This window comes from Mollisia scopiformis (assembly GCF_001500285.1).
Source record: "Mollisia scopiformis unplaced genomic scaffold LY89scaffold_6, whole genome shotgun sequence".
Taxonomy (NCBI): domain Eukaryota; kingdom Fungi; phylum Ascomycota; class Leotiomycetes; order Helotiales; family Mollisiaceae; genus Mollisia; species Mollisia scopiformis.
In genome coordinates, this window is record NW_017263586.1 from 118240 (window position 1) to 146080 (window position 27841).

General features: G+C 47.7%; 11 protein-coding genes across 11 annotated transcripts; 3 read left to right on the forward strand and 8 right to left on the reverse strand.

The window, feature by feature from the left end:
• Positions 1–199: 199 nt before the first annotated feature.
• LY89DRAFT_694968 (uncharacterized protein) lies at positions 200–2586 on the reverse strand (the record flags this gene model as incomplete). The annotated part of the gene is made up of 6 exons (XM_018216742.1): positions 200–607; positions 653–733; positions 787–964; positions 1028–1122; positions 1450–2014; positions 2072–2586. 6 exons carry the CDS (start codon positions 2584–2586, stop codon positions 200–202), a joined length of 1842 nt encoding a protein of 613 aa, XP_018074628.1.
• Positions 2587–2967: 381 nt separating this feature from the next.
• LY89DRAFT_682032 (uncharacterized protein) lies at positions 2968–6477 on the reverse strand. The gene is made up of 8 exons (XM_018214423.1): positions 5118–6477; positions 4839–5070; positions 4652–4787; positions 4482–4600; positions 4350–4433; positions 4164–4304; positions 4036–4114; positions 2968–3986 (listed from the first exon to the last, which is right to left on the reverse strand). The coding sequence occupies exons 1-8, from the start codon at positions 6056–6058 to the stop codon at positions 3187–3189; spliced, it is 2532 nt and encodes an 843-aa protein (XP_018074629.1). The 5' UTR covers positions 6059–6477; the 3' UTR covers positions 2968–3186.
• A 1015-nt stretch (positions 6478–7492) lies between these two features.
• Positions 7493–8797, reverse strand: LY89DRAFT_547553 (rhomboid-domain-containing protein; the record flags this gene model as incomplete). The annotated part of the gene is made up of 1 exon (XM_018208262.1): positions 7493–8797. A coding segment is annotated over one exon (1305 nt), but the record flags the coding sequence as incomplete, so codon positions are not given.
• A 349-nt stretch (positions 8798–9146) lies between these two features.
• On the forward strand, positions 9147–10336 carry LY89DRAFT_682034 (uncharacterized protein). Its single transcript, XM_018214424.1, has one exon. The coding sequence runs from the start codon at positions 9396–9398 to the stop codon at positions 9999–10001; it is 606 nt and encodes a 201-aa protein (XP_018074631.1). The 5' UTR covers positions 9147–9395; the 3' UTR covers positions 10002–10336.
• A 552-nt stretch (positions 10337–10888) lies between these two features.
• Positions 10889–12247, reverse strand: LY89DRAFT_665972 (uncharacterized protein; the record flags this gene model as incomplete). Its single annotated transcript, XM_018212881.1, has 2 exons — positions 10889–12144; positions 12199–12247. The coding sequence occupies 2 exons, from the start codon at positions 12245–12247 to the stop codon at positions 10889–10891; spliced, it is 1305 nt and encodes a 434-aa protein (XP_018074632.1).
• A 1260-nt stretch (positions 12248–13507) lies between these two features.
• On the reverse strand, positions 13508–15497 carry LY89DRAFT_682035 (uncharacterized protein). The gene has a single exon (XM_018214425.1). The coding sequence runs from the start codon at positions 15183–15185 to the stop codon at positions 13890–13892; it is 1296 nt and encodes a 431-aa protein (XP_018074633.1). The 5' UTR covers positions 15186–15497; the 3' UTR covers positions 13508–13889.
• A 158-nt stretch (positions 15498–15655) lies between these two features.
• On the forward strand, positions 15656–17692 carry LY89DRAFT_779070 (inosine-uridine preferring nucleoside hydrolase-like protein). Its single transcript, XM_018222268.1, has 7 exons — positions 15656–15869; positions 15916–16018; positions 16070–16239; positions 16290–16324; positions 16382–16682; positions 16739–17200; positions 17252–17692. The coding sequence occupies exons 1-7, from the start codon at positions 15830–15832 to the stop codon at positions 17503–17505; spliced, it is 1365 nt and encodes a 454-aa protein (XP_018074634.1). The 5' UTR covers positions 15656–15829; the 3' UTR covers positions 17506–17692.
• Positions 17693–17716: 24 nt separating this feature from the next.
• On the reverse strand, positions 17717–18460 carry LY89DRAFT_610240 (Sm-like ribonucleoprotein). Its single transcript, XM_018210545.1, has 3 exons — positions 18321–18460; positions 18161–18237; positions 17717–18104 (listed from the first exon to the last, which is right to left on the reverse strand). Exons 1-3 carry the CDS (start codon positions 18346–18348, stop codon positions 17910–17912), a joined length of 300 nt encoding a protein of 99 aa, XP_018074635.1. The 5' UTR covers positions 18349–18460; the 3' UTR covers positions 17717–17909.
• Positions 18461–18640: 180 nt separating this feature from the next.
• Positions 18641–19764, forward strand: LY89DRAFT_730334 (vacuolar protein sorting-associated protein 26B-A; the record flags this gene model as incomplete). Its single annotated transcript, XM_018219463.1, has 4 exons — positions 18641–18860; positions 18914–19386; positions 19438–19579; positions 19628–19764. 4 exons carry the CDS (start codon positions 18641–18643, stop codon positions 19762–19764), a joined length of 972 nt encoding a protein of 323 aa, XP_018074636.1.
• Positions 19765–19984: 220 nt separating this feature from the next.
• On the reverse strand, positions 19985–23861 carry LY89DRAFT_682039 (uncharacterized protein). Its single transcript, XM_018214426.1, has 3 exons — positions 23167–23861; positions 21059–23116; positions 19985–21001 (listed from the first exon to the last, which is right to left on the reverse strand). Exons 1-3 carry the CDS (start codon positions 23807–23809, stop codon positions 20145–20147), a joined length of 3558 nt encoding a protein of 1185 aa, XP_018074637.1. The 5' UTR covers positions 23810–23861; the 3' UTR covers positions 19985–20144.
• Positions 23862–25691: 1830 nt separating this feature from the next.
• LY89DRAFT_682041 (uncharacterized protein) lies at positions 25692–27359 on the reverse strand. The gene is made up of 2 exons (XM_018214427.1): positions 27197–27359; positions 25692–27146 (listed from the first exon to the last, which is right to left on the reverse strand). The coding sequence occupies exons 1-2, from the start codon at positions 27236–27238 to the stop codon at positions 25899–25901; spliced, it is 1290 nt and encodes a 429-aa protein (XP_018074638.1). The 5' UTR covers positions 27239–27359; the 3' UTR covers positions 25692–25898.
• Positions 27360–27841: the final 482 nt, after the last annotated feature.

Consider the following 27841-nt stretch of genomic DNA (forward strand, 5'->3'; position numbering starts at 1 on the left):
CATAGACCGTGGGATGGTAGCTGTTGCAAAGCTCATTCTTCCCTTTCACAACTCCTCGTAGAAGACGTTTAGAGAGCCTCCAGCAGCAGATCCGCACTGCCCATAAACGCCAGGTATCTTATCACTCTGCCATATATCATCATATCTCCCAGGAATGACCGTCCTACTGTCCCGTCGTCAAAATCAATGCTAGGTTACCTCAAGGCAACCCTAGACCACCATTAACAGCATCAGCAAGCTCGGAAGTATTCGGACGATTCTGCGCATATCGCTCATAAGAGTCGATATAGAGGTCATCTGAGCTAGTCGTGTTTCTGACATGTTCGTTTGTCTCGATTGCATCTAACCACCGTCCCCATCTACTGCCAGGCGTTGGGTCTGGCCAGCCACGATAGTGCTTTAGGACTCGGTTCAATCGGATCATCCAAGGTGCGAATTGGATGTCCACGAAGGAGATGTGAGGACCAAGAAAGAATGGGCCTTGCGGATCACATTGCTCTACGATCTTGGCGATCTCATCTTGCAGCTTCTTGGTATTTTCTGCTTGTTTATTGAGCTCTTGAGCTTGGAGCAGATGATAGAAAGCTGGCACAATTCTTCGGTTGATCTTTCAAAGTTAGCTGTGCGCTATGGTTGATCAAAATAGACTCACGTGATCACTCCACAATCTTGAAGTGGCTCGATGTCTGGGGTCAGGAGGAAGAAGTGGAGGTCCTGAGTTCAAATCCTCCAACTGCGAGAGTGTTAGTGTATCTTTCGTCGAATATATTGGACTCATGTACTAACATATTCCATCAAAACTGTGCTCTCACCACAACCCCAATCCCCATGACGAATGCCAGGGACTAAGCCACGAGGGTTGACATCCAATAAAGCTTGAGGTTTCTTGTACGGATCGACTTCTATGTACTGATATGGCAAGCCTTTGGCCTCCAAAGCAATCCAGACTCGTTGAACGAAAGGACTAAAGCAAGTTAGAAGAGCTGACGTCACATGTCAAAAAGATGAATTTTCAAAGAGAACTCACCAAAAGCAGCTCCCAAACAATTTGAAATCATGGTCCTTTGAATGCTTCCTGACTGTAGCCAAAGCAGCACCACTTGCCTTCTTATGATATGTCTTCTGTGAATCTGCAGCATCAGCCATTGTTCGGATATGTGACAAATGCTTTATTTGCAATATTGTGGTAGCCGAAACTTTGAAAATGCTGCATGAAGCCGCAGGAAATGAAGTGGTAATATATGCCATCCTGAAAGGAGCCATGATGTAGATCTCGTGTCGAGAGTTGATTGTGTATTTATTGATGACGATTCATGGATGAACGGTCCGGACCGTTGATTCTTCATGATGATCCTATGGAGCCTTGCTCCGCGCTATGGTCGAAGGGGTAGCTGCAGCAGAAGCAGCAAGGAAGCTAAACGAAAGATTACTTGGCTTGGGATGTCTTACCTGGGTTTTCTTCTCCTCCTTGTCTCTCTTCATGACATATCTTTGGACGCTGTTTTTCTTCACACGATCACTCTCTGCCAAGCCATGTTTATGTGGCCCCGGCACACCATCGCCTTTGCCATTTCCACCATTGCCATTGACTCGTTGAATAGTATAGTAGCGTTGGCCTGTGGCTCCCGGATGATTTGGCCCCAGAGAGGTATTGACCATAGGGAGCCCGAATTGCTGCTGCTGGTTCATTCCTGGATTTCCCGGCTGTCCTGGCGCAAAGAAGTTGTTGCTTTGAGACGGGTCTTGCTGAACCTGACCTCCATCTGGTACGAAATCCGCCCGCAACATGGCACCAGGAAAGTATTCCGTGATCTTGATCTTAACATCACATAGATCCCTCTCTCTTGCCGTCCGCTTCCGCTTCTTCTTGTTTGGGTCATTCGACTTCGGCGTTCCTGGGGGTCTGCCCTTGAGACGACAGTCCCAGTAGTGGGAAACGAAGGGTTTACGTTTGTAGCGCTGGGTTGATCGGTGCGAATAGACATTATCTACATGAGGGAAGTACGTCTGAAACCTATGCGCGTCGTGTCAATAGATTCCATCTTAAAAGAGCACAATTGTGATGTCTTACTCGTCCTCACTCAAAGTAATCATCTCGTCCACATTGAACAACTTCTGGCGCCATTCTGCGAGGTTGGGAGGATCAACAACAATCTTCGTGCTCAAATGTCCATTGCTCTTTTGGTCACCTCCCTCTGGGTTACCGAATATATCCTCCTCTTGTAGCCTGTTGATTGCATTGTGCTGCACCGGACCCGCGGTCAAGATACCATACTGCCCACTATTGCCATGCTGTTGCGGGGTATGGGGGCTTCCATCATTAGGAATATGCATTTGCCCGTGTCCATGATTGCGATCGAACGGGTGCGGATTCTGAAATGCATGTCCATTCGGATCCTGCAGTCGCAAGTCTTGGTGAAACACAGGGTCATTGTCGTCGAGGCCGGTAAGGTCGAGGCCGCTCTGAGATGCGAGAGTATGGTGTCCTAGATGAGGCTGGCCATGCTGGATTGCCTGAGCTGCCTGCGGCTGTAATGCCCGGTACGTACTGGGGAGCTGCTGGTGAAGAATAGATTCGGTCTCCATTCTGCAACTTGTGCACGGAACATTCGTCTTCGACCGCCGCGTTGCTTGCTGCTTTACGATGAGGATCTCGCCATGATTGATATTCTGTGGAGCTATCCCGAATTCGGTTAAATGCGGTAGTGTACAGCCGAGGTTGGAAGAGCCTGATGTTCGGTGATGGGATAAGAGAAGTGGAAATTGAATTATAAGATAATATTGTTCTAGAGTTTGTGGGATAATATGAGCCCCAATTGCAAGTTGAATTTGCGGGATGAAATATTTAAAATCAATACACAATACAATATATTTTTCCTGCTATCTCGAAGAATCTGCGTTCCTATTTATGTTGTCTCACAAACTCTGGAACAATAGGTATTCTCTTATGTTCCAATTTTTAAGGGTCCACGATATATTTTGCGGAATAATTTTTAATAAGGTCTTGCATGAAAGGGACTAAAAGGCCTGTAGTGTCAAGCTATCTTTACAAATCAAATGGATATCTACACATAATTACCGCCGTTCTATTCAGACAACCGCCGAAAGTAGTACAGCTCTGTGTCGTCACCATCATTATGCTAAGTACTACCTATTCTCAACCATCCAGATATTCAAAACCTGGGCCTACATGGGGATTCGTTGAGCAACCGCACCGTGGATAGCATCTCGTTTCCTCAATGTGTTCTCTGCTGCGCCATCATATGCCAAGAGTGGAATGGTCATGCCATAATGTTCGGTCAAGCCTTCCTTGCTGTGCTGGTCCTTTTCGACTCTGATTGTAACGTCGAGGCTTCCGTCGGACCCTAACCCATGTTGAGCCTCATCCGCAGCTTTATGTTTCGTTCCCGCGTTGACCTCACCGTCGTGCAAACATGAATGGCCATCTTTAGCAGGTGGTGTCAATTGCCTGAGGGAATCTCCTTCTACTGAGTGCCCGTTTGGGACATTTCCATCCACCATGGCTGCAGCATTCTCAGTGATCATGGCCCAATTTCGACTTGGCATCGTAACGTGATTAAAATTGGCGGTTTTATTCGAAGTCCCCGGATCCCTGTCGAAATAGTTCATCAGAGTCTCGTCAGTATTTTGGTCGAGATGGTGGATCTTGTTTCGACGGGCGAGCAGGTTTGCTACGGCCTGTGGTGGCGGCTTGTTTACAATAGCCGATGATATAATATTCGCCATGTATCGATGGTCTTGGGCAACAGGGACATTGAGTTTGGGATTGGAATAAAACCGACCAACCGCAGCTAGATGTACGTCGCCTCCTAGGATTGAAATTCTGACCGAGAATTCGGCAGAAAGTGCTTGTAATTGCTGCACGATAAAAAGACGCTCCTTTTTGTGGGTACGGGCAGTATAGTGGTCGTCTAGGTCATCTAGTAAATCGACACTTCCATCGAAGTGATTGAAGAAGCTACCACCTAGAAAAAGTAAGCCGTGAAAACACATCCTATTCGGCATGGTTCTTACCAAATCCAAACCTCTTATTAAGGAATTTGATGGGAGCAATCAATGGACTCGAGAAGATATTTTCCAGCCAAGTCAGACGCTTTCTCCGAGTTAGCAGAGTCTCAGTTCTTGAGCAACTTCTTACTTACCGGATAAGCGATTGGGATGCCTAAAAGCACAACTAGATGTTGAATAGGGGTTGAAGAAGCCTTTGCCTCGGCTAATTCTTTGCGGAGGCGAGTGAAGATGATTTCGTACGTCTCCGGATAGTTGACTTGTTTCCGGGTTCGCTGAAATAGTCAGCACAAAAATACTCAAATGGGAAAGAATCTCACTTCTGTTCGAGCATCTATACCGAAGAATGCTATCCTGGCTCCAAGGCGAGCGTATATGCTACGTGAGTGTTCTGCAACGTAGGGCTGTGGCAAATTAATACATGTTAAGGATAGAAATGTGGGTGAACGAACTCCTGGCTTAGAACCGATGATGTAGCTGGAATCAATATTCTCTTCCTGCAGCACAAATGTATTTTCCAATTGTCGTGGATCGGTACCAACCCCATCATCGGACGTAGTTTGTGGAGCATCTGATATTGATTAATATAGTATTTGCGGATTTTCCTATCAATCGTCCATACCTGTAGTATAAGTTGACAGTGGTGGTGCCAAATGATGTTGAAAGAGCAAATAATACTTGTTAGCCGTTCCTCCGATGCCTCGAAAGACCGAACAGCGCATGAACTCATCGACATATGACCCAAAACCATCAATTATCTGCAACTCAGTGAGCTATATGGCTTGGACCCCGAAACTTTGGAAACTAACGTCATGGTCGTCCCACAGGTTGAGCTGAGCAATCTGCCCGTTGGCGCTCGCAAATGGCTCAGTTCCGTACCATCGGATGTAATTTTCGACATAGTACTCATCACATTTCTTCCTCAGATCTTCTGGAAAAGGAAACTCTCTTCTCTTGATGGGGTTTCCAATGTCGGTCCAAGGCCTCAGAGGCCCATTAACTCGAATACCATCGTTGTAGATCTGGTCACCACCTCCAAGCCTATCAAAATTAAAGGCTGTTTATGATGTAGTGAGAGGAAACTGTACATTACGTGAAATGGGGCTCTCTTATGCACTCGAATCACATCATTCCAAAGTGCTGCTCCGCTCCAAGCTTCTTCGTCTGTTCCTACCGAAAATCCGTTGCAAGAGTGAAACATAATCCTCATTGATTGCGAGATGGCAGGGACAAAGAAGCTCTGTTTATCGTTCTTTTCGCCAGTTTCGAAGCTCAGCCCAGGTATTTCATAGTGGCAATGCAACTCGAATTTCTGCATCGGAACTTTCAAGTCGAAACGCCAGAAAGTGTTGGAAGGATCGGAGTATAACTTGGTGCCAGAAATTTTGGACTCTCCACTGCCATTCTCAACAACATTGGTACCATTACTGCCTGTCCCATTAATCGGCTCATGTTGCTGGGCTTCCTCTTGATGTCCGTTCCTGTAATCGACACCATTGACAACTCCATATGCCTCTGTAGAAACTCCATTCGCATTCTCGTCTGATATTTCCTGGCTCAATCGGGCTCGATCAAACCGTAAATGTAACTCAGGAATCACAGGACTTTCTCTCAATCCTCCACCCCTTGTGACAATCAGGACACTGCCATACCAATTCTTGTTCTCCATGCGCCGATAATTGAGCAGCGGTCCACATCTCACATCTAAGGACCCATAGGTACTTGGTGTATTTGCAGCCCCATCATTTTGTGCATCCATTCCCTCCATCCCAGCAGCACCGTTCTGGACATTGCCAGCTACCATAATCGGTTGGAATCTTCCTCCAGAGCCTGCGGATTTGGGAGGTTCAAGTCTCGTAGTATTGAGGAATTCTGCAAGATCTTTGCTTCCGCCTCTTTCGTCTGCTTCGCGCGGTGCTACATGCCTGGCAAAGGAGCCCGATTCCTGGTGGCGCCATCTGTTTGCAGAGGCATGCGTATCGGGGTGGTCGCGACCGTAAAGCACATCATCCCTAAGATGGGAAGCCATATTCAATCGCGACTTGAGGTAGTTCTTGGAATTTGAGAATGAAAGGCTGGCTCAAAGGCTGAGCTGTTGGCGCAACGCGAAATATATTCTGAGAGAAGGTACGATGTGCGGCGCAGGGTATTGTCAGCCCGTGGTCGATTGGCTCAATCCGCTCCCGAGTCAACAAAGTGTAAGACGTAGAGAACCAGGGTCTGCGGAGCTAGATGTGGGGGAAACAGATGGTATCAAAGCAAAAGAATTTGTCTGCAAGGAAAGAGAATCACCGACAAATGTTGACGTTATTGACTTAGTGTTTATTAGTCGTCGTTCTCACCTTATTTAGCAGAGCCAAAACAAGAATCTGTTGTCGGCCAAGAGCCCAAGAAACAGCCAAGAGAAATAGAGCTGAGCTTTGCGTGGTCAGAGCATTGGTGCAAAATGATGATGGCAACACCCCGGCCGAGCCTCGAAATTGGTTGCAGATCAAGGGCCCTGTCTCGAAACGCCATCCCTGTAGAGTGGGTCAGCGGGTACTGACGTCTCAGCTGATGAGACGAACTGAGCCTTACACAACCATTGTGAATGTCTTTGAATCGAGAAACAATCGAATTATTCGAAATGTACAAATAATAAAGTACACTGGAGACTGACTATATTCCTCTAGAATGCCCCTCGCATCACGGGGACTTCCGTAAACCTCCTTAGAAAGAGAAGACCTATTCTCCGTAAATCTACCAAGCATAGGTGGGACATTCAAACCGGCTGTCTGATATTGAGAAGTTAGGCTGTTTTCCTGACCTCCTATTTATCTCTAAGAGTCAAACACTCAGGTAAGCAGAAATAGAACTGGACAATAAATATATACTTCGATGAGCGGTTGTTCATCACCACAGACTCTGCGGGTCAGAGCGATTTTCCTCAAAACGTTAAATTCACTTGAATAGAAAATGCAGTAACATATATTAGAGTGAGGCTTAATCAAAGAGGCAGTAGTAGAGAAATGACCAGCTTGTCATTGCTGTTGAGATATATTAGTACGTGAGAATGCTGTCCTTCAGCACAAACAGAATAAGCAGCACAAATACCTCCGGCCCAACAATTGTTGGTATATTTTCATGGAATTTGGGTCTTCCATCACGCTCCACTTACACTTCTTGAACATATTTTCCAAAAGGGTTAAACAGCCTTGAAGCTTAGGGACATGCGTCGAAATTGATATGAGTTTTTACCAGTGTTGTTCTCATCGGTAGTAGATAATCACAAGAAAATCACACACTCTCTCTGTCATAGAACCAAACCATAGCATTTGAGTGGCACTCTTTTTGCTATCTACAGCCAATCAACTTTGTGATACAGGTTGTTACATATGTACAAGAGATATCCGTTTCTCTATACTCCACCTTTCCTTATCCTGTCTAGGAAGCCGAGATTCTTTCTCCTCTTCATCTCAATTCCCTTTCTCTGTTGCTCTCGCGCTTTCACAACCTCTGCCCCCACAATCCCAGCAGCATATCCTCCCAAATGTGCCCAATGATCAATACCTGCATGACTACCCACACGCTTGGATATTGGGCGTATCATGTGAAAAACCTCCATGGCAATAACAGCCGATAATATTGTCATTGTTGAGACCTTTAGCCAATCCAAGTCGGGTGGGACTCCCCAGAAGGTTACCTTCTCGGCGGAGTGCATCAGCAAGTATGCTGCAACTATACCACAAAGGGCCCCTGAAGCACCAAGCGACGAAGACGTAAAGTTGTTCCTCAGAACATAGAAGGCGAGAGATGTAAACGTTCCAACGGCCCCGCTGCTAAGGTAGATTGCAAGAAAAGTCCCTCGTCCAACATCCTCATGTAGTCGAATTCCGACGAACCATAAAACCCCCATGTTGAGAGCGAAATGAGAAAATTGTTGGTGAGAGAACATGCTGCCAATCATACTCTTTGCGAAGGGGTATCCGGGTACTGTGATGAAGTTTTTATTCAACATCCGGAACAGAGCTGGAACTCTCCAGGCACCCAAAACGATTGCGTTTGCGAAGATCAGACCTATGATAGTCGCAGCAGCCGGTGGGATATCTGGCCATAATCTCCACTCTTTCTTTGGAGGTGTGTATACCGTCGCAAAAATGGAGCAACCGGTCACAAAAGCCAAAACAACAAGTCCAGATGGCCAAAGGCGTTGGAACTTCGACATCTCTGGTGGCGTATCTGGCAGCACTTTTGCTCGTTCCAAGTAATACTTGAGCCGTGGGTCTTCACCAGGTCTGCGTAGTTCGACTTGTGATCTTGCGCTGAGTTCTTCCAGCATACCAGTCTTGTGTTCAATCCCGCGCGTTTCACGCAACTGTGCTTTCTTTCTTGCCTCTCTTTCGTCGAACTCTTTCTCCTTGGCTCGCCGAATTGCGTCAAGTCCACTTTTTCCATATACATCTTTCTGCCCTTGGGAATTCGGTTCATACAGACCAGCTCTCTGTGCTTTAGCCATAACGTCTCCTTCCATCTCTGCAAGCTCCAACTCAGCCCTGAGGCCCGCACATTCCACTTCATCCACCGGGACATGTTTCCTTAGCCATTCCAAGCCAGCTTCGAATGCTTGCTGGTCGTACGGATTCGATAAACTGGGATCACCTAATGTCCCAGCAACTCTACGTCCATGTATGAATCTCAGCAATCTGTTCACAGTATTCGCGTCAAGCAAATTCCCAAATATAGCAACTGCTTCTGGTCTCGAAATAGGAGTGTCTCTGAAAGGAAGCCCATCCTCGTCTTTGTAATGAGAGGGCAAGTCCTTAAAACTTGTTATGATTCGGCGTGAGGCAAATGTCCTCACACCTGCTGGGAGAGCGTAGAAATTCAGCCCCTGCCAATGTTGAGCCAACGGCTTCCCTTCCAATTGTCCAGACCGAGTCCGCCGAAGCGGAGAGCATGATCCAGTATATGATCGGAGGCAATTCCGAACGAGCATTGCCGCTGGGCTGTCGAGTTTAGGACATATTCGGAAAATCGTTCGAGGATTGAAGCACGTTATCCGGAAAGCGACAGGCGGAAGGCTATTCATCTTGGGTTCTTCTTATCGTGACATATTAGGTATATGCATGCCAGCTTCCAAGGAGCCGCTCGGATGGGTATAATATTGTCGTAAAGTGGTGCGCTGCAACGGCTTAAGAAAAATATTGAGCATGGACCACCTCGGACGACATCCCATCGCGTCGCCTGAAAGTTGCCGCGTCTGCCCCTCGCTGCCTCCAAACTTATCTCACAACATAAAGGAGATCTACAACGATTCAATATCAACAAGAATCCTTTCGACCACACCACATACTCACATAAAGCGTGACAAGATTCGAATTTTCACAATGTCAAACGAAGCAACTCCTATCTTCCCCGCACGATTCGCCGAAGCTCTCAAGGATCTACCCCTCAGCACTCTCCATCTTAAAGCTGCCGAAATCCGCAACAGCATCGCACACCTCGACTATTCCAACGAGCAACTCAAACCTTTCGCAGATGGGACCGAGCCTTCAGCGAACGGACAACCAGATCAAGACTGCGTCGACGCAATCAAGGAGAACGAGACTGTAATTGCCCGCATGCAAGAGAGGATTGCGTTACTCAGAGCGGAGGTTGAGGGGCGAGGAAGCAATTGGTCGGAATTTCAGAGCGCGGATGAGCTTAAGAATGAGGAGGGTGAGGAAACTCTACTTAATGGAACGGGCGAGAGTCATGTAGGACGTGAGGCTGGGGAGGAGAGAAGCAGCGCATGGACCGATGGGACATTTCAGACAGGCCGGATCGTGAATGGGGAAGTCATGATGAACAATGAGAGACAAGCCAATGGAGCGACAAATGCGACCTCAAGTACGGGTGGATCGTTGGACGATGAGGCTCTTCGGCGGGCTATGGAGGAACGAATGAGGGTATTGGCTGAAGAGGGCGATGAGGATGAAGGCATGCATCTATAGGATACAGGAATGAACAACACATTCAGAGATTGTTGAGTACATTGCTGGCGTTAGATACCCGGTTAGGAAAAGTAATCGAATGAAGGATATGAAATGTAGTGTTCTGGCACAGGAACCAGCCACTTGAGATCCTTTGTCTATTGACAATATTGCTATCTGGTCAAAAATGACACAACAGAGTTCGGCTTTTCCTTCAGTTGTGCAACGTGGATTGTCAATGTGTATTGACCCAGCCCGATTTCTTGGCTCCAAGCTGGGCCATGTTAGCTGTTGAAATAGTGGACAGATAGTGAACTTGCAAGAATTGAGAGAGCCGACATGACTCTAGGAAAGAGTTGGACGTTGATGAAAGTTCAAGCCCGAGCGCGTGCTGCACAGGTGTCTTATCAGATCTTCAGTAATTTGCCTGCAGCTCATTGTACCCTGTAACCCTTCAAAGTCTCTCCGCCTGCCTCACAATGGAGAGGGAAAATAAGAGAAGACTTGTGGGTGAGCGTTTTCTACTTTCAGAGTCGGCATATTGAGAGGGACTGCCGCCCGACTTCGAGACCACAGCCAATATCCCCAGCATGTTACAAACCTTGGGAATCCACAGGGATAGTGTGTATCTGGACATTATTGTTAATTTTTGTTCCATTTCTTAGGCTACTCTGCCTGAATTTCAGCTCCAAGCCCCAATCCAAAATGCATCAAATGCCCGCTCAATGGTCCCAAGCTGATCACCACCTGCAAAATGCTAGGTCAGACCCAAAACTCCCAATGAATGCAATACCCTGCGCACCTGATACCCTAACAGTCGCTGAATGAAGAAAATCAGAGAAATACCAAGGAGAGAACTCTAAGTGAATGTGGTAGTAGAAGTAAGTTACTACGGGCCTTCATGAGAGCTAGGCAGTAGGCTCTGCATTTTCCATTGATGTAGACCGGTGGAACTTATAATCTGAATTCCCAGGAAATTTTGCTTCCATTTTTGGGATTGATACTGGCATAGCATTCGCATTGGGTGAAAGTCGACGAGACGGGGAGGATGCCCTCGAATTGATGGCGCTGTTGGTTGTAGGTTGCAGTGCGCCATCATCTTCTATGGGAAGCTGAGGGACAGCAGCAGAGGAGCTTATTATGGTACTAAGCATAGGCCTGACCGACTGTTCTCTCATCTCAATTGATGCAGGTATTGGTATATGCTCAACAGCATCCCGGGAACTTTTGCTGGACATCGAGATGGAGATTGGCGGTGGCTTTCGTTTCCTTCTCATCCCCGCATCTGAAGATCCGGAAGAGTCCATAGATGGGCTTCTACTTCTATCACGGGAATGTTCCATGCCTGGACCGGACAATGGTGCCAGAGTTCTGGGGTTGTTTTTCGATGATACAGGGCGTCCTTCTGAATATGGTGTCTCGCCTCGTTGAAGTCTTGCATCGACGAGCCGTTCCGTGACTTGGCGGCTTAATGGGATTTCTTCGCCGCCTCTCCGGCTGCTCCCGTTACTACTTGCTCTACTTCTGTTCACCCTCTCCTTGCCTTCCATGATCTTCGCAGCTGGAGGAGGCTGAAGCATCCACCTTGTCTCCTCTCGGCTTGATGGAGCTGTGCTGACCACTGGAGGATGCAAATCGTTCACTGGAGGATTCTTGGCTAAATAATAATGTGACGGACCCTCCTCTTCTCTCCCAGGACCACTTCTGCTTAGACGTCCTTCTAATAAACGTCCTGCTGAAGAACCAGCTCTAGCAATAGCATCCATAATCCTTTGGCCTGGTCCGGGAATATCATGCCCCCAAAGTGCCTCGTCTTCTCTCTGGTATCGTTTCCTATTCCACCCGTCTCCAGAAATCCGCGAATTTTCTGTGACATTTGTTGGACTACTTGGGGGTTCGGAGCTCATAGCAGTGCTGCCAGCATAACTGCTTCCCTGGCCTGCAGTATTCAGAGCTCTCTGACTTGCATTCTTACTTTCACCCTTCTGTTTCGGTGGGCCGGGCCCCATCATGATCTCCTCCGTCCAGTATGGATTCGTACTGAAAGGCGATGGGTGCCTATAAAGGCCCGGCTGTTCTGTTTCCAAAGCATGCTTCTCAGCGCGTTCGCGCTTGGCTTGCACTTTTGCTTTGCGTCGATGATTAATCTTAGCACAGGTGCTACCTAGAAAGACTTAGTATCATGATTGCACGCGAGGATCTGGATAGCAGAACTTACATGAAAGCACATAAAATGCCACTGATTGAAGAGCCACGCTAATCGACATCACGACCGGGTGTGACAGCAGACGGATCTGCGGACTTGTTGTCGCGTGCTCGAGAAACTTTGTACGTTTTGATGCATGAAGCACAACTTCGAGGCCAGTATCTCGATTGAAGTGGTGGCGGAACTGACTTAAGAGATGTTTCGAAAGGCAATCAGGATCTCCAGGTCGGAATTCGCCCACTTCGAACTTCCTTCTTATCGATTCTCTGCGCCGTTCGCACAACAAGCTGGAGATGCTGCGGATGATGGGCACAGCCTGCGTCGAATGTCCGGCCGGAGGAACAGGAGAAAGTGGCAAGTGTTACCGGCAGACTGCTACTGGTCTTCTGTAAGTATATGTCGACGTAAGAATATACTGTGAAATCGCAATTGGGATGTGGATTGTTCGTTGGCCAATTTGAGAGCCTCTGCCGTTTCGTCTTCGGAGAGGGCGTAGCGAGGTTGCAGCAGCGTCAAGAATGCTCCTTCTCAAAACGGTGTCGAAAGCGACGGGGCTTGCGGACCCGTGGAGGTGAGACCGGCAGTATAATTGTTTTCTGGCTGCACGATTGAAGTCATGAAGGATTGTTGGAAGATGTGCCTACTTCGACTGCTTCGCCGCAAGAGCGAGCCCCTCTCTTTAGATGCCTTTCCTATCTACACTAGACGGCGGGTCCTAGCTAGAAACGATTGCGTTGGCTAGGCCGATCCACCCTTTCAAACCAAGGATCTAGGCAATTAGAGGTATACTATCGGTCATCTTCACCTTTCAGAGCATCCCTTGACTTCACACATGGGAAAATAATCAACGCATTGTTTCAGAATAAAGGGTCTCAAAGGAGACTGATGACTAGGATCTTTGTTGCATTCGGCTAGCTGGGGAAAAGGCGCTGAGACCCCTGAGCCCGAAAGTGACAGAGTGGGGTTGATTCACTGCAGCCTTGGACGATGCTTGTCAAATGGTGTGGGAGATTGTTGGACACAATCCCCTATGGCTGTCAAATGCCGGCTCAAAACGTGCCACTGAAAAAGAAAAGGCGGTCCACGGGCCAATAATCTTACTGTTGAATGGTGCACATTAGATGCAGCAGACTATTCATGGTTTATACCTGCTTGTGAACAGATGATGAGAAGAACAACAGTGGCGGGGTGCGTGAAGATCTTAAGCGATGTATGTATATGATCCTCTGCGAATCGTTCATGCACGGGGTTCCTTGAGATTAGTCTGCTCCAGTTGTCTGATCATCAACACAAAGCAGGAGGACATTAGATCACAAGCACAATAAAGTCATTGGGAACTTTTGTTTGGTATGGTTTTGTATGTAGTGAGAATGAACCGCAGCATGCTCAGCAAAGCATGGTTCTGATATACAGGTGAGGTGGCTTGATGAAATGTGATCTTTTGTAGAGAAAATGCCCAGACCCAGCAAATTTGATACCCTCTTTGTGTTGTACTGCGAAGAAGAACGGCCACAAACGCCCTGCCAGTTACCGAAAGAGAAGAATCAAAGAAGAGGCCTTATGCGATTCTCGACGAAATCCCAATGCCGATGATATGCAAGATGGAGCAGATTGCCCTCAATGTACAATTGTAGGCGAGAAAATGCAAGAGGAAATGCGCACCACGAATTCTGCCAGACGCGTCAAGTGTTGTATGGTGAAACCTAAGCGACCTCCCATTCTGAATCCTGGACTTCCATCTCTCGCTCGACGACGTTGCTATCATTGTCGACATGAACAACCGTCATGCCCCACTTCTTGCCTGGTACGGTGGGAGCAGTGACAGGTGGAACTCCAAAGTCGCTTTGCTCACTGGCAGAACTTTGCTTGTCATTGGAGGTTTTTCCGTCCTTGAGTCCTGACTTCTCCGACTTCTTGCCTTTCTTTGCCTTGACCGTCTCCCACGCTGCGGAGTCTTCCTTCACCTTTCTCATCTGCTCATCCTCAGTCATATAGGCATATTCCTTAGCGAGCCGACTGCCAGCCTCCTCACTCTCGGAGTACACAGCTTCTGCTGGCTTCGTGGACACTTTGCCTTTGGTGGGTTCGTATGTGTCGAGGAGCTCAACAGGTTTGGCAGGAGCAGCTTCCTTGCTTCCATTGACTTCTGGCGGGGCGGTCCAAGCAGACTTTGACGGTGCTTGAGCGGCCATGAACGCGGTACCGTCCTTTGCTGCTCTTCCTTCCGCTTCTCTCGCAGTGCGCCTCTGCTTTTCTAGCAGGACTTGTCGCTCCTTCTCCTCAGCTTCCCGTGCGGCCTTCTTCTCTTCGGCCTTTTTGCGGTTTTGACGTTGCTTCTTTGTCTCAGCCGGTTCGAAACTTGCCTTTGGCTTGACTTGCTTCGCAGAAGAGGGGTTGGTCGGGGCGGTGATCTTTAGGACCGAAGGAGCATCTCCCGGCTTCTCCAACATGTCAGAAACGTCACCACTGGCGATGGGTGCCGTCGAGTCGCTTGCGCTGAACTCAGGAGAATTGATCGGTGATTGATCATCGTCAGCATCTCCTCCAGTGGTGGAAGAGGGAGCCGAAGTCGACTCGACAACTGGCTTGTCCTGTGCTCGGCTTTGTTTGACAGATTTTGGCTTGTTACTTGTTTGCGACTTTGGAGCCGTAATCGTGCCTGTCTTCGCATTGGCCATAGCCCGAGCGAATTCTCGATTATCGACATCGGTGCCATCAGTATCGGCAGATGGTCTTGCGGTCGTAACAGCTACATCCTCCTCAGTGGGCTTGGCCTGAACCTTGGACGATTTCTTTGGTGTTTTCTGGTCACCACTGCTCTGTCCGGTATCCTTGCGCTTCTTGCTCTTAGGATCCTTCTTGATCTCGATAGCCTTGCCCGATTGCTTAGTATCTACCGCACGACGGTTCTTGTTCTTTCTTTGATTGTTCACCCAATAAAACGAACCAGCAACGGCAACGACAACCACCCAGCCTCCGATTGTGCCTGCAGTCGGCATTGTTGCGGAAGCCACCAATGTAATGCAGGAAGATGTGTCTTCGTAACTACTATCTGAAGTCGAAGACAGGGTTCGGTTGTGGGTCGATGTCGAAACTGTCAGTCGCAGGTGGGAGAATTCGAATGGATGAACTCGAATCCGCAACGGGCACCAACAACAGAGGGCAGAACAGAATGATGGGAAGATACGGACAAAGAGTGTGGTTTTAAGGATGTAGTATTCGCGTACGACAGCCGTCGTCGATAGTAGTCGAGACGTGTCGCTTTCGGCCCTGAAGTTCCGACAAGGTATCTGCAGGAGGTGGATGGATTGGCCAAGGAGCTTGAGAGGCAAGGCAAGGGTCAAGAACACGAGATATCCGTAAACGAGCAAGGCGGTATACATAACGCTAGCCGTTTATAGAGGGCAGAATACTCGAGTAGTAATTGGCTCTTCCGAATATCGGTGGAGCTACCCCTCCAAAGACAACAAGCCAGCACAACCTTCACCCAGAAGACAAACAAGACAGCAACACAGAACTTGTAGTGACGGAGAACGCCTTGATATATCTCAGACCTTCAGATCTCCATATAGCTGCGTTCCGGCGCGACTTTGATACATTTGATTTACCCCAACCTACGGACTCGACTCTACCATAAACAACTATGGCACCCTTAAACAGGATCATCATAGACACAGACCCAGGCAAGCATGCTTACCCTCTAAGAATTCGTTTCTAACATCAACCAAGGAGTTGATGATGTTCTTGCTATGCTATTAGCATTAGCAGCCAAACCCGAAGAGCTCGAAGTTCTTCTTTTGTCTGTGACTTACGGCAACGTCGAAGTCCAGAGGTTCGTAGATTCAAGTTTCAGATATATGTAGTAGTACTGAGGATTAGATAGTTGTCTACGAAATGTAGTCGCCTTATTTCATGTTCTCGAGAAGGAGATGGAATGGCGAAGAGCAAGGGGTCAACTAGAGGGTTTCGGATGTATGACGAGCTCGAAGCCCATCGTAGCAGTGGGAGCTGATCACCCGTTGGAGGATGAAATACTCATGGCTGACTACTTCCGTGAGACATGAAATTCTCCGCTAGACCTTTGCTTGACTGACGGATCTTAGACGGTGTTGATGGCTTGGCTGGAGTCCACACCAGCGTTGGTTTTCTCTTCTCGTAATAATCTTATTTCTTTGGACTGGCTGACCATAGACAGCATCCCCATCTTTCTCCATCAGATGCTTGGAAGACTCTGTTTCAGCCTCCTCAGGCAAATGCGACTACACAGCAAGTTGCCGAAGCTCGAGAGCTCGCTACCCCGATCACCTCTTTCCGAGCTTCCCAAGTTCCAGCCCATAAAGAGATTCTACGATTGCTTAAGGAGAATCCACGTGACACTATCACCATCGTTGCTGTGGGACCCATGACCAACTTGGCTTTGGCAGCTGCAGAGGACACTGAAACTTTTTTGAGAGTAAAAGAAGTGGTTGTAATGGGAGGTGCCATCGATGTTGAGGGTATGACCAAATTTCCTAGAGTGATCTCTCAAATTGTATGCTGACATTTATTCGAGGGAACATCACACCAGTCGCAGAGTTCAACACATATGCAGATGCTGTGGCTACTGCCCGCGTCTTTGCTCTGACATCTCCAACTCCGTCTTCGACCATGCCACCTCCACCGTTGAAGATCTCAAAATTACCTCCTTACCCAACCAAGCTTTCTAGACAATTGAAGCTCACACTCTTTTCCCTCGATCTTACAACCCCTCATACACTGCAGCGTTCCCATCTGATGGCCAAGCTTGATCCTTTAATAAAGCAAGGAAGCCCCTTAGCAGAATGGACTTCGGCCTTTGTAAACAAGACTTATGAAAAGATTGAGTCCCTGACAAGAAAGCAACTTGATCCTGGTTTGGAGTTACACGACCCTCTCACAATTTGGTACATGCTTACTCGGGAGGCCCCTCAGTGGATGGGAGCCCCCAAAGGCCTAGAAGATATCAGAGTCGAGACTGCTGGTCAATGGACTCGAGGTAAGTGTAAATATCTCCCTTTGATCTGAATCTCATGTTCATATCTGAAAGGCATGCACATTATCGATCGACGAAACAGGAAGAAAGGTGGAGCTCCAGAACAGATCAAAAGTCCAGGAGCTGTAGACATCGCGAACCCTATGGAGCAGCTTGTCATTCCAAATGCCGATGGAGAGGGTGGCGACGCTCCCGGAGACAACGGTGGATGGCTTGCTCCACACAAAGGAAATAGGATAAACAGAATCGTGGGTAGTCCTGGAGAAGAATTCTTTGGCCCATACTTGCTGGAGAGGGTTTTCGGTTAGACTGAAGGGGAAGGTGGGATGGCTCCTAAGTTAAGTCTGTCAGACGATATGCAAATAGATAAAGGTTTTGCGTGGTGTGGAAATTATAGCTTTGCATTGGCATAAATTATTGCGTAGAAACAAAGCGACGACGAGCTAGATGGAATATTAGCAAATGAAAATCTTGAAACTAGCACAAGAAACGGTGGATTTTGCTTTATGCGCTCTTGCACCTGTCATTGATATCACTTGTGTTGGAAAAAAAGCTCTTTGGCTCATTTCTGCATCTGAAAAAGTCTGTCAAGATGAATTCCTCATTGTCCCAGAACGCCATATATGCAACCACTCTGACATTTCCTTCATCTCCACCAGCGTGGCACTCAGATTCTCATGATCTTGTAGTCAACTATCCTTAAATGTTTCCATCATGAATGCTTGACACCCCCTACAACAGCTCCCCTGACCTGTAACCAATCGATACTGTCATCCAGCTCCTCATCCACCAAACCGACGACCGCAACGTTGTCTCCCCGAATCAGATAAAGCCCATGAGGTACTTCGCTAGAAGGCTCCGGATCATCTGGTGGTCGTATGATACGCTCGACAGTTTGCGACAGTACCTATCCTCTATTAGTAGCTGCTCCTGCTATGAAATGAGAAAGAACAGGACGCGTACCAGGTTTGTCATTTGATCACAAGAGAGCAACGTGCCCACAAGCGTTCTCGAATCGCTGGTCAACACCAAGACCTTCTCTAGCCAGCTGTCAGAATAGGTTGTAAGCTTTGCAAGACCATTGCGAGCTGAGGGGTAATAGAGGGAAAGCAGGGAAGCTTACTGTTGACATATGGTTGGAGAGAAGACATCTTGGAAGCTTTCGATCTCGCTGCCGGCTGTGCGGCGCGAACACAAGGTGCTTAATACAGCTTGACCTGAATGTCTTCGTAGTAGATACAGGATGTATGATCTGTCCCGTGGTGGATTGTAAAGCTGGATATCTGATGGCTGATTTAAAAAAGAGTCTGTGCTTCGAGAGGCTGAAGCCTTGTTGGCGTAGTCGTCGGTAAAACCCGCTCCCCAGAGCTCCAACTCCAACTTGCGCGTCAACATTCGACCTTCCCAGGAAGATTGAACAGGTCGAAATCAGTGTCGCACAACATGTCTGCTTTCTTCTTCTCCACGCCGGTCGATATCGACATTGTCCTAGAAGATGGAGACGACAGGCAAATGGTGGACATGAAGACGGAGAAAGGACGTAGGGAGAAGGCACCACTTTATAAGGACGGAGAGTCTGTGAAGGGAGCTGTGACGATACGACCGAAGGACGGAAAACGATTAGAACATACTGGAATCAAAGTTCAATTCATTGGCACAATTGGTAAGGAGCAGATGCATTGGTATGAAGGTTTTGCCAGCTAAATGGCAACACAGAGATGTTCTTCGACAGGGGCAACCATTACGAGTTCTTGTCTTTGGGACAAGAACTAGCTGCACCAGGCGACTTACAGCATCCCCAAGCATTCGAATTTAATTTCAAGAATGTTGAGAAGCAGTACGAGTCCTACAGCGGCATCAATGTCAGACTCAGATACTTCGTACGGGTCACCGTATCCCGGCGCATGGCGGATGTGATCAGAGAGAAGGATATCTGGGTCTATTCTTACAGAATACCACCCGAGATGAACAGTTCTATCAAGATGGACGTTGGTATCGAGGATTGTCTTCACATCGAATTCGAATACTCCAAGTCGAAATATCATTTGAAGGACGTTATTGTGGGTAGGATATACTTCCTGCTTGTGAGATTGAAGATCAAGCATATGGAATTATCGATCATACGACGAGAAACTACTGGAGCGGCACCAAATCAATACAATGAGAGCGAGACACTCGTCCGTTTTGAGGTAATTCATAATGCTCCCATTCAGGGAACAAAATATGCTTATTCGATCTAGATCATGGACGGTTCGCCATCCAGAGGAGAGACAATCCCCATCAGATTATTCCTTGGAGGCTTCGACTTGACACCCACTTTCCGAGAAGTCAACAAAAAGTACTCAACGAGATATTACCTCAGTTTGGTGCTTATTGATGAAGGTTTGTGAATTCTACTAGCCCCAGTACAACTACGTCTGACCGTCACAGATGCACGACGTTACTTCAAGCAGTCCGAAATTGTTCTATATCGCCAAGCACCCGAAATAGCAGCTGGTGCAGGCCAACAGACACAGATTGCTGGCGCCCCGCCTCCAGAACGAGCTCAGGTGCAGCAAGAAGCATAGTCGTAATTAGCAAGGTCATGCTATGAAAGAGTAATGAGAGTAGAATCACTTGCAACATAGACTCATGGCGTCATGTTGGTCGTTGAGCATGCAATGAAAAATAACAAACTCCTGAATGTGAACATTGCATGTATATCATCTGGTCGTGAGCTACTATCATTGTCAGGATTCATCATGAAGTGTCGCGAAAGAGGAGCTTAGGAGAAGTTGGCCATCAATGGTTCGAGAACACGGCCGAAATGGCATAGTGTCAGGTATCTACTATTGAGTTGCAGGATGACTCCAGGCCTGGATGCAGATGCGCGGTATCACCTATCTACTTTACAGAATCTCTTCCCCTTACTCCGAATACGCCTTGGCCGTTCCCCTGTTGTTTGATATCATAGAACATCCATTTCGTCCCCACCAACAAATGCAAATTGGTCGTTTTGAATGGCCGCAATCCTATCAAGTTCCGCTTGATAGCTCTTCCTCACATCATCTAGAGTCACAACCTTTCTTTTCGGCGGTGCGTTCTTACTCGTCAGTCCTGCTCCGCTACTCTTCCGACCATCATCTTCTGACAAGATCCATGCTTGTTTAGGGTCAACGCAACTCAAAGCATTGATGAGAGCTATGTACTGTTTAGTAATAGGTGTCTCGAGTTCGTCGTCTCCAATGATCCTATCACCACCTCCAGACTGTTGCAGTCTTTGCAAGCGCTCAAATGAGGTTGCTGCGGCACCACGGAAGTCGCCACGTTTGATTCGCCAAGCGTAAAGAATCTTGTGATATGGGATCCCGACATTAACATCGACTATGCCTTGGCATTTCTGGGCCAGGATATCGTCGACTTTGTCTTGTAGGCCAATGAATGGAAGTTCAATGAGCTCCAAAGCGTAGGAAGATTCACACATCTTGGTGACAAGAGTACGAAGTGATGATTGTTGCAGTGCATTATCCGTAAAGAGGGCAAGGATAGAATGAGCGATTTCGTAGCGGGTGGTCTGTATGGCGGCGTTGAAGAGCCTGCTATGCATGTCCGTCCTAATCTGGGGATGACGGACTTCAGCTGTCTCGGGCTTGATGAATTGGAGGGAGAGTCTTGCGAAATCTATCACGAAGGAATATAACTTCTCTTTCTCGTATAGCGCAACTATGTGTGAGTAGTATTCAGGCAAGCCAGAATTAAGCAAGCCTCTCTCCACATCATCCAAGTAGCCGGCGCTACGGTGTTCGGCAGACTTGTTAGGATATGCTAGAATCCGATTAGTCCCCATACATTTAAGAAGAATCTGCGTTGCAGTGAACTTACCCATACCAAGAGCAGCCTTTTTGAAATATGTAGATGCTGTGATGGCATCATTCGCAGCAAGATATGCTCTTCCTCGGACATAGGTCGAGAATGAATCAGCACCAGTAAACCGGGAGAACTCCAAAGCCAGATCAGGACGATTTTCCACTAATAAGAAGCACTGAATGACTGCTGGTGGTGCTTCATACACACTATTCACAGCACAAATCTGGACGATAACATCGGTGACTATCGAAGGCATCGATTGGTCGTTGCGCAAGTCTAGCCCAAAAAGATGGCGCATTACTCCTTCAAGAACAGTGATCATCTCTGTGACGGGTGCTCCCTTTTTGCTGATAGTCGATGTCGAGTCTGTGATGGAGTTTGATCGTTCATTTCTGGACTTAACCTCCTTGAAAATTTGAGTACTGGTCAGCCACTCAATCAGCTCAAGTCTCTGAAGCATCAACATCAGCTGACGGAAGACTGCAGCAGTTTCAAACTGGATGCCCTCCTCGCCATGGTTGATCTCAGCTTCGATAAATATCAGAAGAATGAATTGATCCAAGCAGATATTGCGATGCAGCTCGACGATCTCCTGCACTCCTTTTACGATGAGCTTCTTTCCAAACTCTGCAAGAGGCAGTATTGGATCCCCTTTCGTCGAGCTGCTAGATACATCCATCAAACTTAGCATGGCTTCGTAAACCTTTGGGGTTACGTCCTTGAACGTTCCGCCCAGGCCACCAACGAGCTGAGAATAATCTTCGTCGCCTATTTGAGTGGAGAAATTGCACTTCTCGTAGAAGGCACGCATCCTCATAGGATCTGTCAAGGAAGGCTCCTGGAAGGTTTCTTCAGCTAGTCGGGCTCGACAGCTGTGGATGAACTGTTCAGACAAAGAATCTCTGAAGGCAGCTGCAGCAAATAGAGGGCGTGCTAGAGTTTCGGTGCCAGATGGGACCATGCCATTGTTGTGCCAAATCCGTTCCAGATCACTACAGCTTCGGATTGCTGTAATGCCATCCGCCAATACCACCCATGGCATTTCGCCTTGGTAGTCAATTACGAGGGACATTGCTTCACCACGTTGTTTGTCAAGCTCGAGAAGTAAGCGATAGAAACGCCGCCATTGAGCATCAGTACCTGAGCGGAATTGTTCGAAGTCCATGTTGCCGTCAGACGATCTACTTAAGGAAGTAGTCGAAGCGATGATAGTGCACATCCGATCTGCTGGAGACGCAGTTCTTCGAGACAAGTCCTTCGAGGCTCCCAGCCCACGTCCGTATATTGCAAGTCCCGTCTCAATAGTAGCTTGGGTAAATCTTCCTGGTGAGAGAATGAATTCGAGCCATTTGTCCGTCCCGTCCGCTGAGTCGGCTGAGAGCATCGTCGGGAGAAGAGTATCTCGGAGAGTCTCAGTCGCCATCGCCATCCAATTATCCTTCCAAGCACTTCCTATCGCAGCAACAGACCCACTTTGAAAGTCCAGTCTATGTAACCGGTACGTGACGTTGTTTTTCCATAATACCCACAACCCAAAGCTATTGATCTGAGACTTGTCAATGACAACAGCAAAGTCTGCCAAAGTCCAAATCTCAGACGAAGGCGCCTGTGGCTCAAGGACGTTGCCAGGGAATAAGTCGACAAAGATGAGCGTCCCATCCACTGCGGGCGTAACGTTCCAGAACTTGAATTGACCAGAACCAAGAGGCGAGAAAGTAACACATAGAGCATTCTCTCCGTTATTCGCAAAGACCCTGACCAATTGTGATTGGAACGGATCTACCACTCTCTTCGCTTGTTCGTGGGGATCGAGTTCTTGATCGAGAATGTCGCTCATATATGCGATTTTCCTGTTTCTGAGATTCCAAACTCGTATCTTGTGGTCCAATGAAACTGTAAAGGCGTAAGGCAAGTCATCTATGCTTATGACCGGCGAAGCAATCGATGTAACCGTAGACAGCTCCAAGTTGTGATCGTTGTAGCGAACTGTATTGCCAGCTTGGAATGGCACCACGCTTCGCACTGTGTTGCGCCAACCACCTTCACTGTAGTGGGTCTCCTGCCAAGTCGAGCCTATGTACTGTCAGTAGTTGTTTATGGAGAGCAATGTGGACTCAGCTTACCATCTCCACCAGAATGTCTGTCAAATTTAATGAGGCCTCCATCAGACAGAGACACCAACAGTTCATCGGAATCAAGAGCAACCAATCGGTGAGGTTGCTTGAATGTGAATGTAGAACAGGAATATAATTTGCACCAATCGACGTTGTCTTCCGTGCTTGACGGTTTTCGGAAGTATTCTGGACGTAGGCTGAGTGTATAGATCTGCTTTGATTCTGTAATAACGAACGTGCTCAAAATGTCATGTTCTTTCGAATCGGAGAACGCAATACAGCCAGGTTTGATAGCGCTTGGGAATACAAGGCGCAAGGCGAGGTTCGCATCTGCTGCAGCGCTCTGCCTGGATATGTCGACGGATCGAATTGACAGGACTTTGCCATCTTCCAAAACCCTCCACAGAAAGCTTCGGATAGATTTCTTGTGTTTCCGGTGGTATATCGAGGAAGCTGTAGCTAAGTGTCTTTGCCTGAATGCATTCTCATCTTCTGCGATTGGAATATCCGCAACGTGAGGTCGTTTTTGTCCTGCTCTAGAAGTGAATGTATTGGCGCCAGGTAAACGGATCACAACAGTCGAACCCTGGACTGTAGGATCGAGATCTAAACGCGTTTCCTTGTAGGCATAGAACGGGGTGAAGGTCTCCATCTTTCCCCCATTAATACCGATTGATGATGGTTCGTTGCGGGCTGTATTCTCGTTGGCGCATTTCTTAAAACTTTTGGCGACGCGTTGGAGCTCGAAGCTGTCACCGGAATCACGTGAGATTAAAGACATCGAATTTTTAAAAGATTCATTTCATGCGGAATTATCAGTTCTGACACCAAGCTACAAATATTAAGATGTATCTACAGGTGCCATGCTCAATCCGAAATAAGCCTACCAAAGTACCAATGCCATGAACGCTACCATGCCTGTGAATGCAAACAAAGGAAAACCGACAGCTTCTTGCCATCATGCAAAATCATGATTTCGACTTCTGAGAAACAATACCGTACGCGATCCTCTATCATCCCCTCCCGTCGTCTAATCCTTCTCCAAGTCTTTGGGGCTTGGGTCGCCAATACCATCCTCGTTGATGGCGAACAGGCAATCACTCTCTGGTAGGCAAGGACTATCGTATATCTTGCAGATTCTCGTCTCTCCTCTGCCCTTCTTGAGACTCAATCTGGTAGTACTGGCGTGAGCTATGATGTTGCCTCCAATGGGCTTTTTGGGGTCAGGGTTGAACATCGCACTTGGTCCTCCGTCGACTTGGGCAACAACTTGATTCGTGATCACTACAGCAATTCCGAATTCATCTGCTAGACGTTGGAGAGTTCGCATGAACTTGGCCAAGTGAGTTTGCCGAGATGAGAGCTCTCCACGACCAACGAAATCAGTTCGATACAGCGATGTAGCACTATCAACGATGAGGAGAGAAAATCGGGTTTCGCACATCATAGCCGATGCTTGGTTGAGCAATTGGAGTTGATGGTCGGAGTTGTATGCTCGAGCATACGCAACGTTGTCAAGGACCTCCTCACCAGATAGTCCATATCGATTTGCAACAGCAAGTAAACGGACTGGTCGGAAAGTACCCTCTGTGTCAATGTACAGACATTTTCCTTCACCACCTCCCATGTCAAAAGGCAGTTGACAGGTGACAGCTAGTGTATGGCAAATCTGACTCTTCCCTGTACGGAACTCTCCAAAGATCTCTGTGACTGAACCCGTCTCAATTCCACCGGCTAGTAATGTATCGAGTTGCTTAGAGCCAGTCGTGATCGATATTAATTCGCTTCTGCGCTGATGCATTTCCGTAGCGGTAGTGAACCCCATAGGAACGAGCTTTGATGCTACTGAAAGTTAGTTATGGTAACCTTCACGTTGAATGGAGGCAGACCTTCTGTCAAGACCTTGGTTGCCTTCTGTTCGGAGATACCCTTGATTTGCTCAAGTATTCTTCGAGGTGTATATGCGACCGATTCTACCGTGTTGTAACCTCCGTCGATGATCAATTGGATGTCTCTCTTGGTAAGTCCTGCTACACCCTAGGTGCTGTCAGAAAGATTCGATTCAATCGCATTCGTAAGAACTTACCTCCAGCGCGCTGAGTGGCGTAGGCGCGCCTGGCCCACCCATCCCCGACTCCTCAACACCAGATTGGGACTCTTCAATCTCATCAGTCGCCATTGTCGTGTTTGCTTGCTACAGAGATAATGATCAAGTTGTGCTGTGGCCGATATCGAGTTGCGAAAAGTTGATGGTTGGTGGTATGTTGCAGACGCGCCGTCGAAAACAACAATCTGGATAGGGGAGGCGCGTTTAGACTAGTCGCGATATCACGTGCCAGAGCTAAACGAGCCTTGGAGACGTGAGACCTTCCCTGTCGATTGACCCAGTCTTTGGATCTCTGTTTCTTTGTTTTAACCCTCGAAGCTGGCTTGACACTTTACACTGTATTTGAGTACAAAGTCCTCGCCCATACGAAAAGGGATAAAGAGCATCACGCATGTAAAATGTTCTGAGCAGAAACTTCCTCATGCTTTGGCTCCTTTGGCTTGCGCCTACCGACTATTTTCCATTCATAATATGTTCTGAAGACAAGTCATTTGGTGAGTCCTTATCAGCACTATTTACAATACACTGCTTCTGCGCAAGCTTTTCCGTTAACGTATGCATATTTCTTTTATCCTTTATCCTTCCGAACGCCATAAATAAATCCTGAAAGATATTACATCCTCTCAGTCACTTCTCAGGGATGTTCAATAGTGCCCGAGGTCCGTTGAACCGTCATAGATGTCCGTGGCTTTTTCTGAAGCCTCGATTGCCTCCGGTCTCCGGAGTCATCATCTTCACCTAAGTCTATTCCCTTTCCTTTGAACTCTGGTGGGACGCCGAATGTGCCGGCGGGTAAAACTTCAAACCCGGAATTAACCTTCCGTACTGTCTTGTTGACGTGAAGCTCTCCTGGTATGAACGGCGATGGAGATCGACTTGGCTGTAAAGGTAAAGTTTGATAGTCCGCAGGTGGACTGGGCTCTTGTACCAAGGGGGAATTCTCTACTTTGAGCATTGGAACCGACTCGAGTGGGCTTGCTAGCGGCGTCGCAAAAGGGTCTGAAGATTCGAAGCGAGGCGAGTCAAGAGGCACTGAGAAATATTCCGCCTTCGACCTTTGCATAGGTAGTGATGCTCGGACTGCGTTGCCAGAAGGGACATTGGAGATTGACAAAGACGTAGCATTGCGAACATCTGGCTCGCTGAAGAAAAATTGCGGCGAAGAGCTGTCGGCTTCTTGCAGTTTGTGTGACAGTGAGGTATCTGAATCAGAGACTCCTGTGGACGAATGCTCATTGTCTGCTGCAGAAGAATCCGCCCCTGCATCGAGTAGAGGAGTTGATCGAGGTCGGTGTGCGTGAACCTTCCTTTTTGGTGAGGGAGAGATGCCTTCTAAGTGACCGAGAGTCTCTTCATCATATTGGCCATGGCTACCGTGCCGCAAGTGCGAGGCTCTTCGAGGTTTGTACGAAGCGTGTGATCTAGCAGTATTTGGTCGTTCTGTGTCTGAGGCCTCGTAGACTTTGTCAAGAATCAAGTTGGACGAGTCCATGGCCCTGAATAGGGGCCTTCCTTGTCTAGAACTTGGTCGGAGTGACTCGGCGGTCGTCTCGCTCGAAAATTGGGCTTCTTTGTTCGGATCAGGGTCGATCATATCTGTCGAGCTTCCGCGCAGATGTCCTAGCTTAAGCTCACTTGGCACCGGGGTACTTCCTTGGGAAATCCATATTCCGTCTATCTGGATTCCGCTCTGTATGGCCCTAATTCCAAAGGGAATGTCGTGGCTCTTGCGTGACTCAACAATCTGACCACTGCTTCTCAACTCTTGAATCCTCATTCTTTTCTCCTCATCAACAACTTCTTGCTTCTGCACCAACCTATTGGTGTAGAGCAGCTTCCCATATCCGATAGCGAATACCAAGAGGATTGCCAGACCTAGAATCTGCTCGAGTCAACAGGCTGTAAATAAACGAGGGGAGAATCTGTGCTCACAAAGGTCATTTGCTCCCACAGAGCCCATGAGGTGAAGAACATTGTTAAGACTCTGAAGTGGTGTATATTATATTAGACGCGCCTTCGCCTTTCAACACCACGAAGTTTGAACTATGTTAGAACAGAGGGTGTTTTAGAATTTTGGTGGTGCTTCCAAAAAAAATACTGCCACGTGGGCTGCGGTCCTGTTTTGAGTTTGATGATGTCTCGATTGACAGAATTAGAAATTTCGCAAGTTACGGAAAGTGCGACGGCAACAATGACCACTCGTAGTCCTTCTTCGACCTGCCGAAGAAACGTGAGATTGTCTTACGTTTGACACAACTCCGTAAGATATACCTGCAAAGGTAGGAATTTTGGGATTGTTGAGCTGGTTCGAGAAAGCAAGTCTGCTGGAATCGTGAATCTCCGTAGAGGACCTGGCTTTCTATCGAACTTGTTCTTGTGTGCTGGAAACGGATACCTGCAGGCCGTGATACGGCGTTGGTCGGGAGAGTTGACGATATCGGTTATTAAAGTGTACAACAGTACTTGGAGAATGACGATATACAACGACTGGAGTGAATAATATGCACGACGTGTGACAACAGAACGATTGCGATTGTATTAACGAGCGGACATTCACACAAGAACAATATTCATATC

Coding starts and splice junctions, on each gene's coding strand:
- LY89DRAFT_682032 (XM_018214423.1), bottom strand. CDS start 6,058: ATGGCTTCCCATCTTAGGGATGATGTGCTTTACGGTCGCGACCACCCC. Junction 4,305..4,349: donor GTATAGATGCTCGAACAGAA/GTGAGATTCTTT, acceptor TGACTATTTCAG/CGAACCCGGAAACAAGTCAA. Junction 4,115..4,163: donor GCATCCCAATCGCTTATCCG/GTAAGTAAGAAG, acceptor ACTCGGAGAAAG/CGTCTGACTTGGCTGGAAAA.
- LY89DRAFT_682034 (XM_018214424.1), top strand. CDS start 9,396: ATGTCAAACGAAGCAACTCCTATCTTCCCCGCACGATTCGCCGAAGCT.
- LY89DRAFT_682035 (XM_018214425.1), bottom strand. CDS start 15,185: ATGCCGACTGCAGGCACAATCGGAGGCTGGGTGGTTGTCGTTGCCGTT.
- LY89DRAFT_779070 (XM_018222268.1), top strand. CDS start 15,830: ATGGCACCCTTAAACAGGATCATCATAGACACAGACCCAG. Junction 15,870..15,915: donor CATCATAGACACAGACCCAG/GCAAGCATGCTT, acceptor ACATCAACCAAG/GAGTTGATGATGTTCTTGCT. Junction 16,325..16,381: donor TGGCTGGAGTCCACACCAGC/GTTGGTTTTCTC, acceptor GACCATAGACAG/CATCCCCATCTTTCTCCATC.
- LY89DRAFT_610240 (XM_018210545.1), bottom strand. CDS start 18,348: ATGTCTTCTCTCCAACCATATGTCAACA. Junction 18,238..18,320: donor TCTCCAACCATATGTCAACA/GTAAGCTTCCCT, acceptor ACAGCTGGCTAG/AGAAGGTCTTGGTGTTGACC. Junction 18,105..18,160: donor GTGATCAAATGACAAACCTG/GTACGCGTCCTG, acceptor AATAGAGGATAG/GTACTGTCGCAAACTGTCGA.
- LY89DRAFT_682039 (XM_018214426.1), bottom strand. CDS start 23,809: ATGGAGACCTTCACCCCGTTCTATGCCTACAAGGAAACGCGTTTAGAT. Junction 23,117..23,166: donor CAGACATTCTGGTGGAGATG/GTAAGCTGAGTC, acceptor GACAGTACATAG/GCTCGACTTGGCAGGAGACC. Junction 21,002..21,058: donor AAAGGCTGCTCTTGGTATGG/GTAAGTTCACTG, acceptor ATCGGATTCTAG/CATATCCTAACAAGTCTGCC.
- LY89DRAFT_682041 (XM_018214427.1), bottom strand. CDS start 27,238: ATGTTCTTCACCTCATGGGCTCTGTGGGAGCAAATGACCTTT. Junction 27,147..27,196: donor TGTGGGAGCAAATGACCTTT/GTGAGCACAGAT, acceptor TGACTCGAGCAG/ATTCTAGGTCTGGCAATCCT.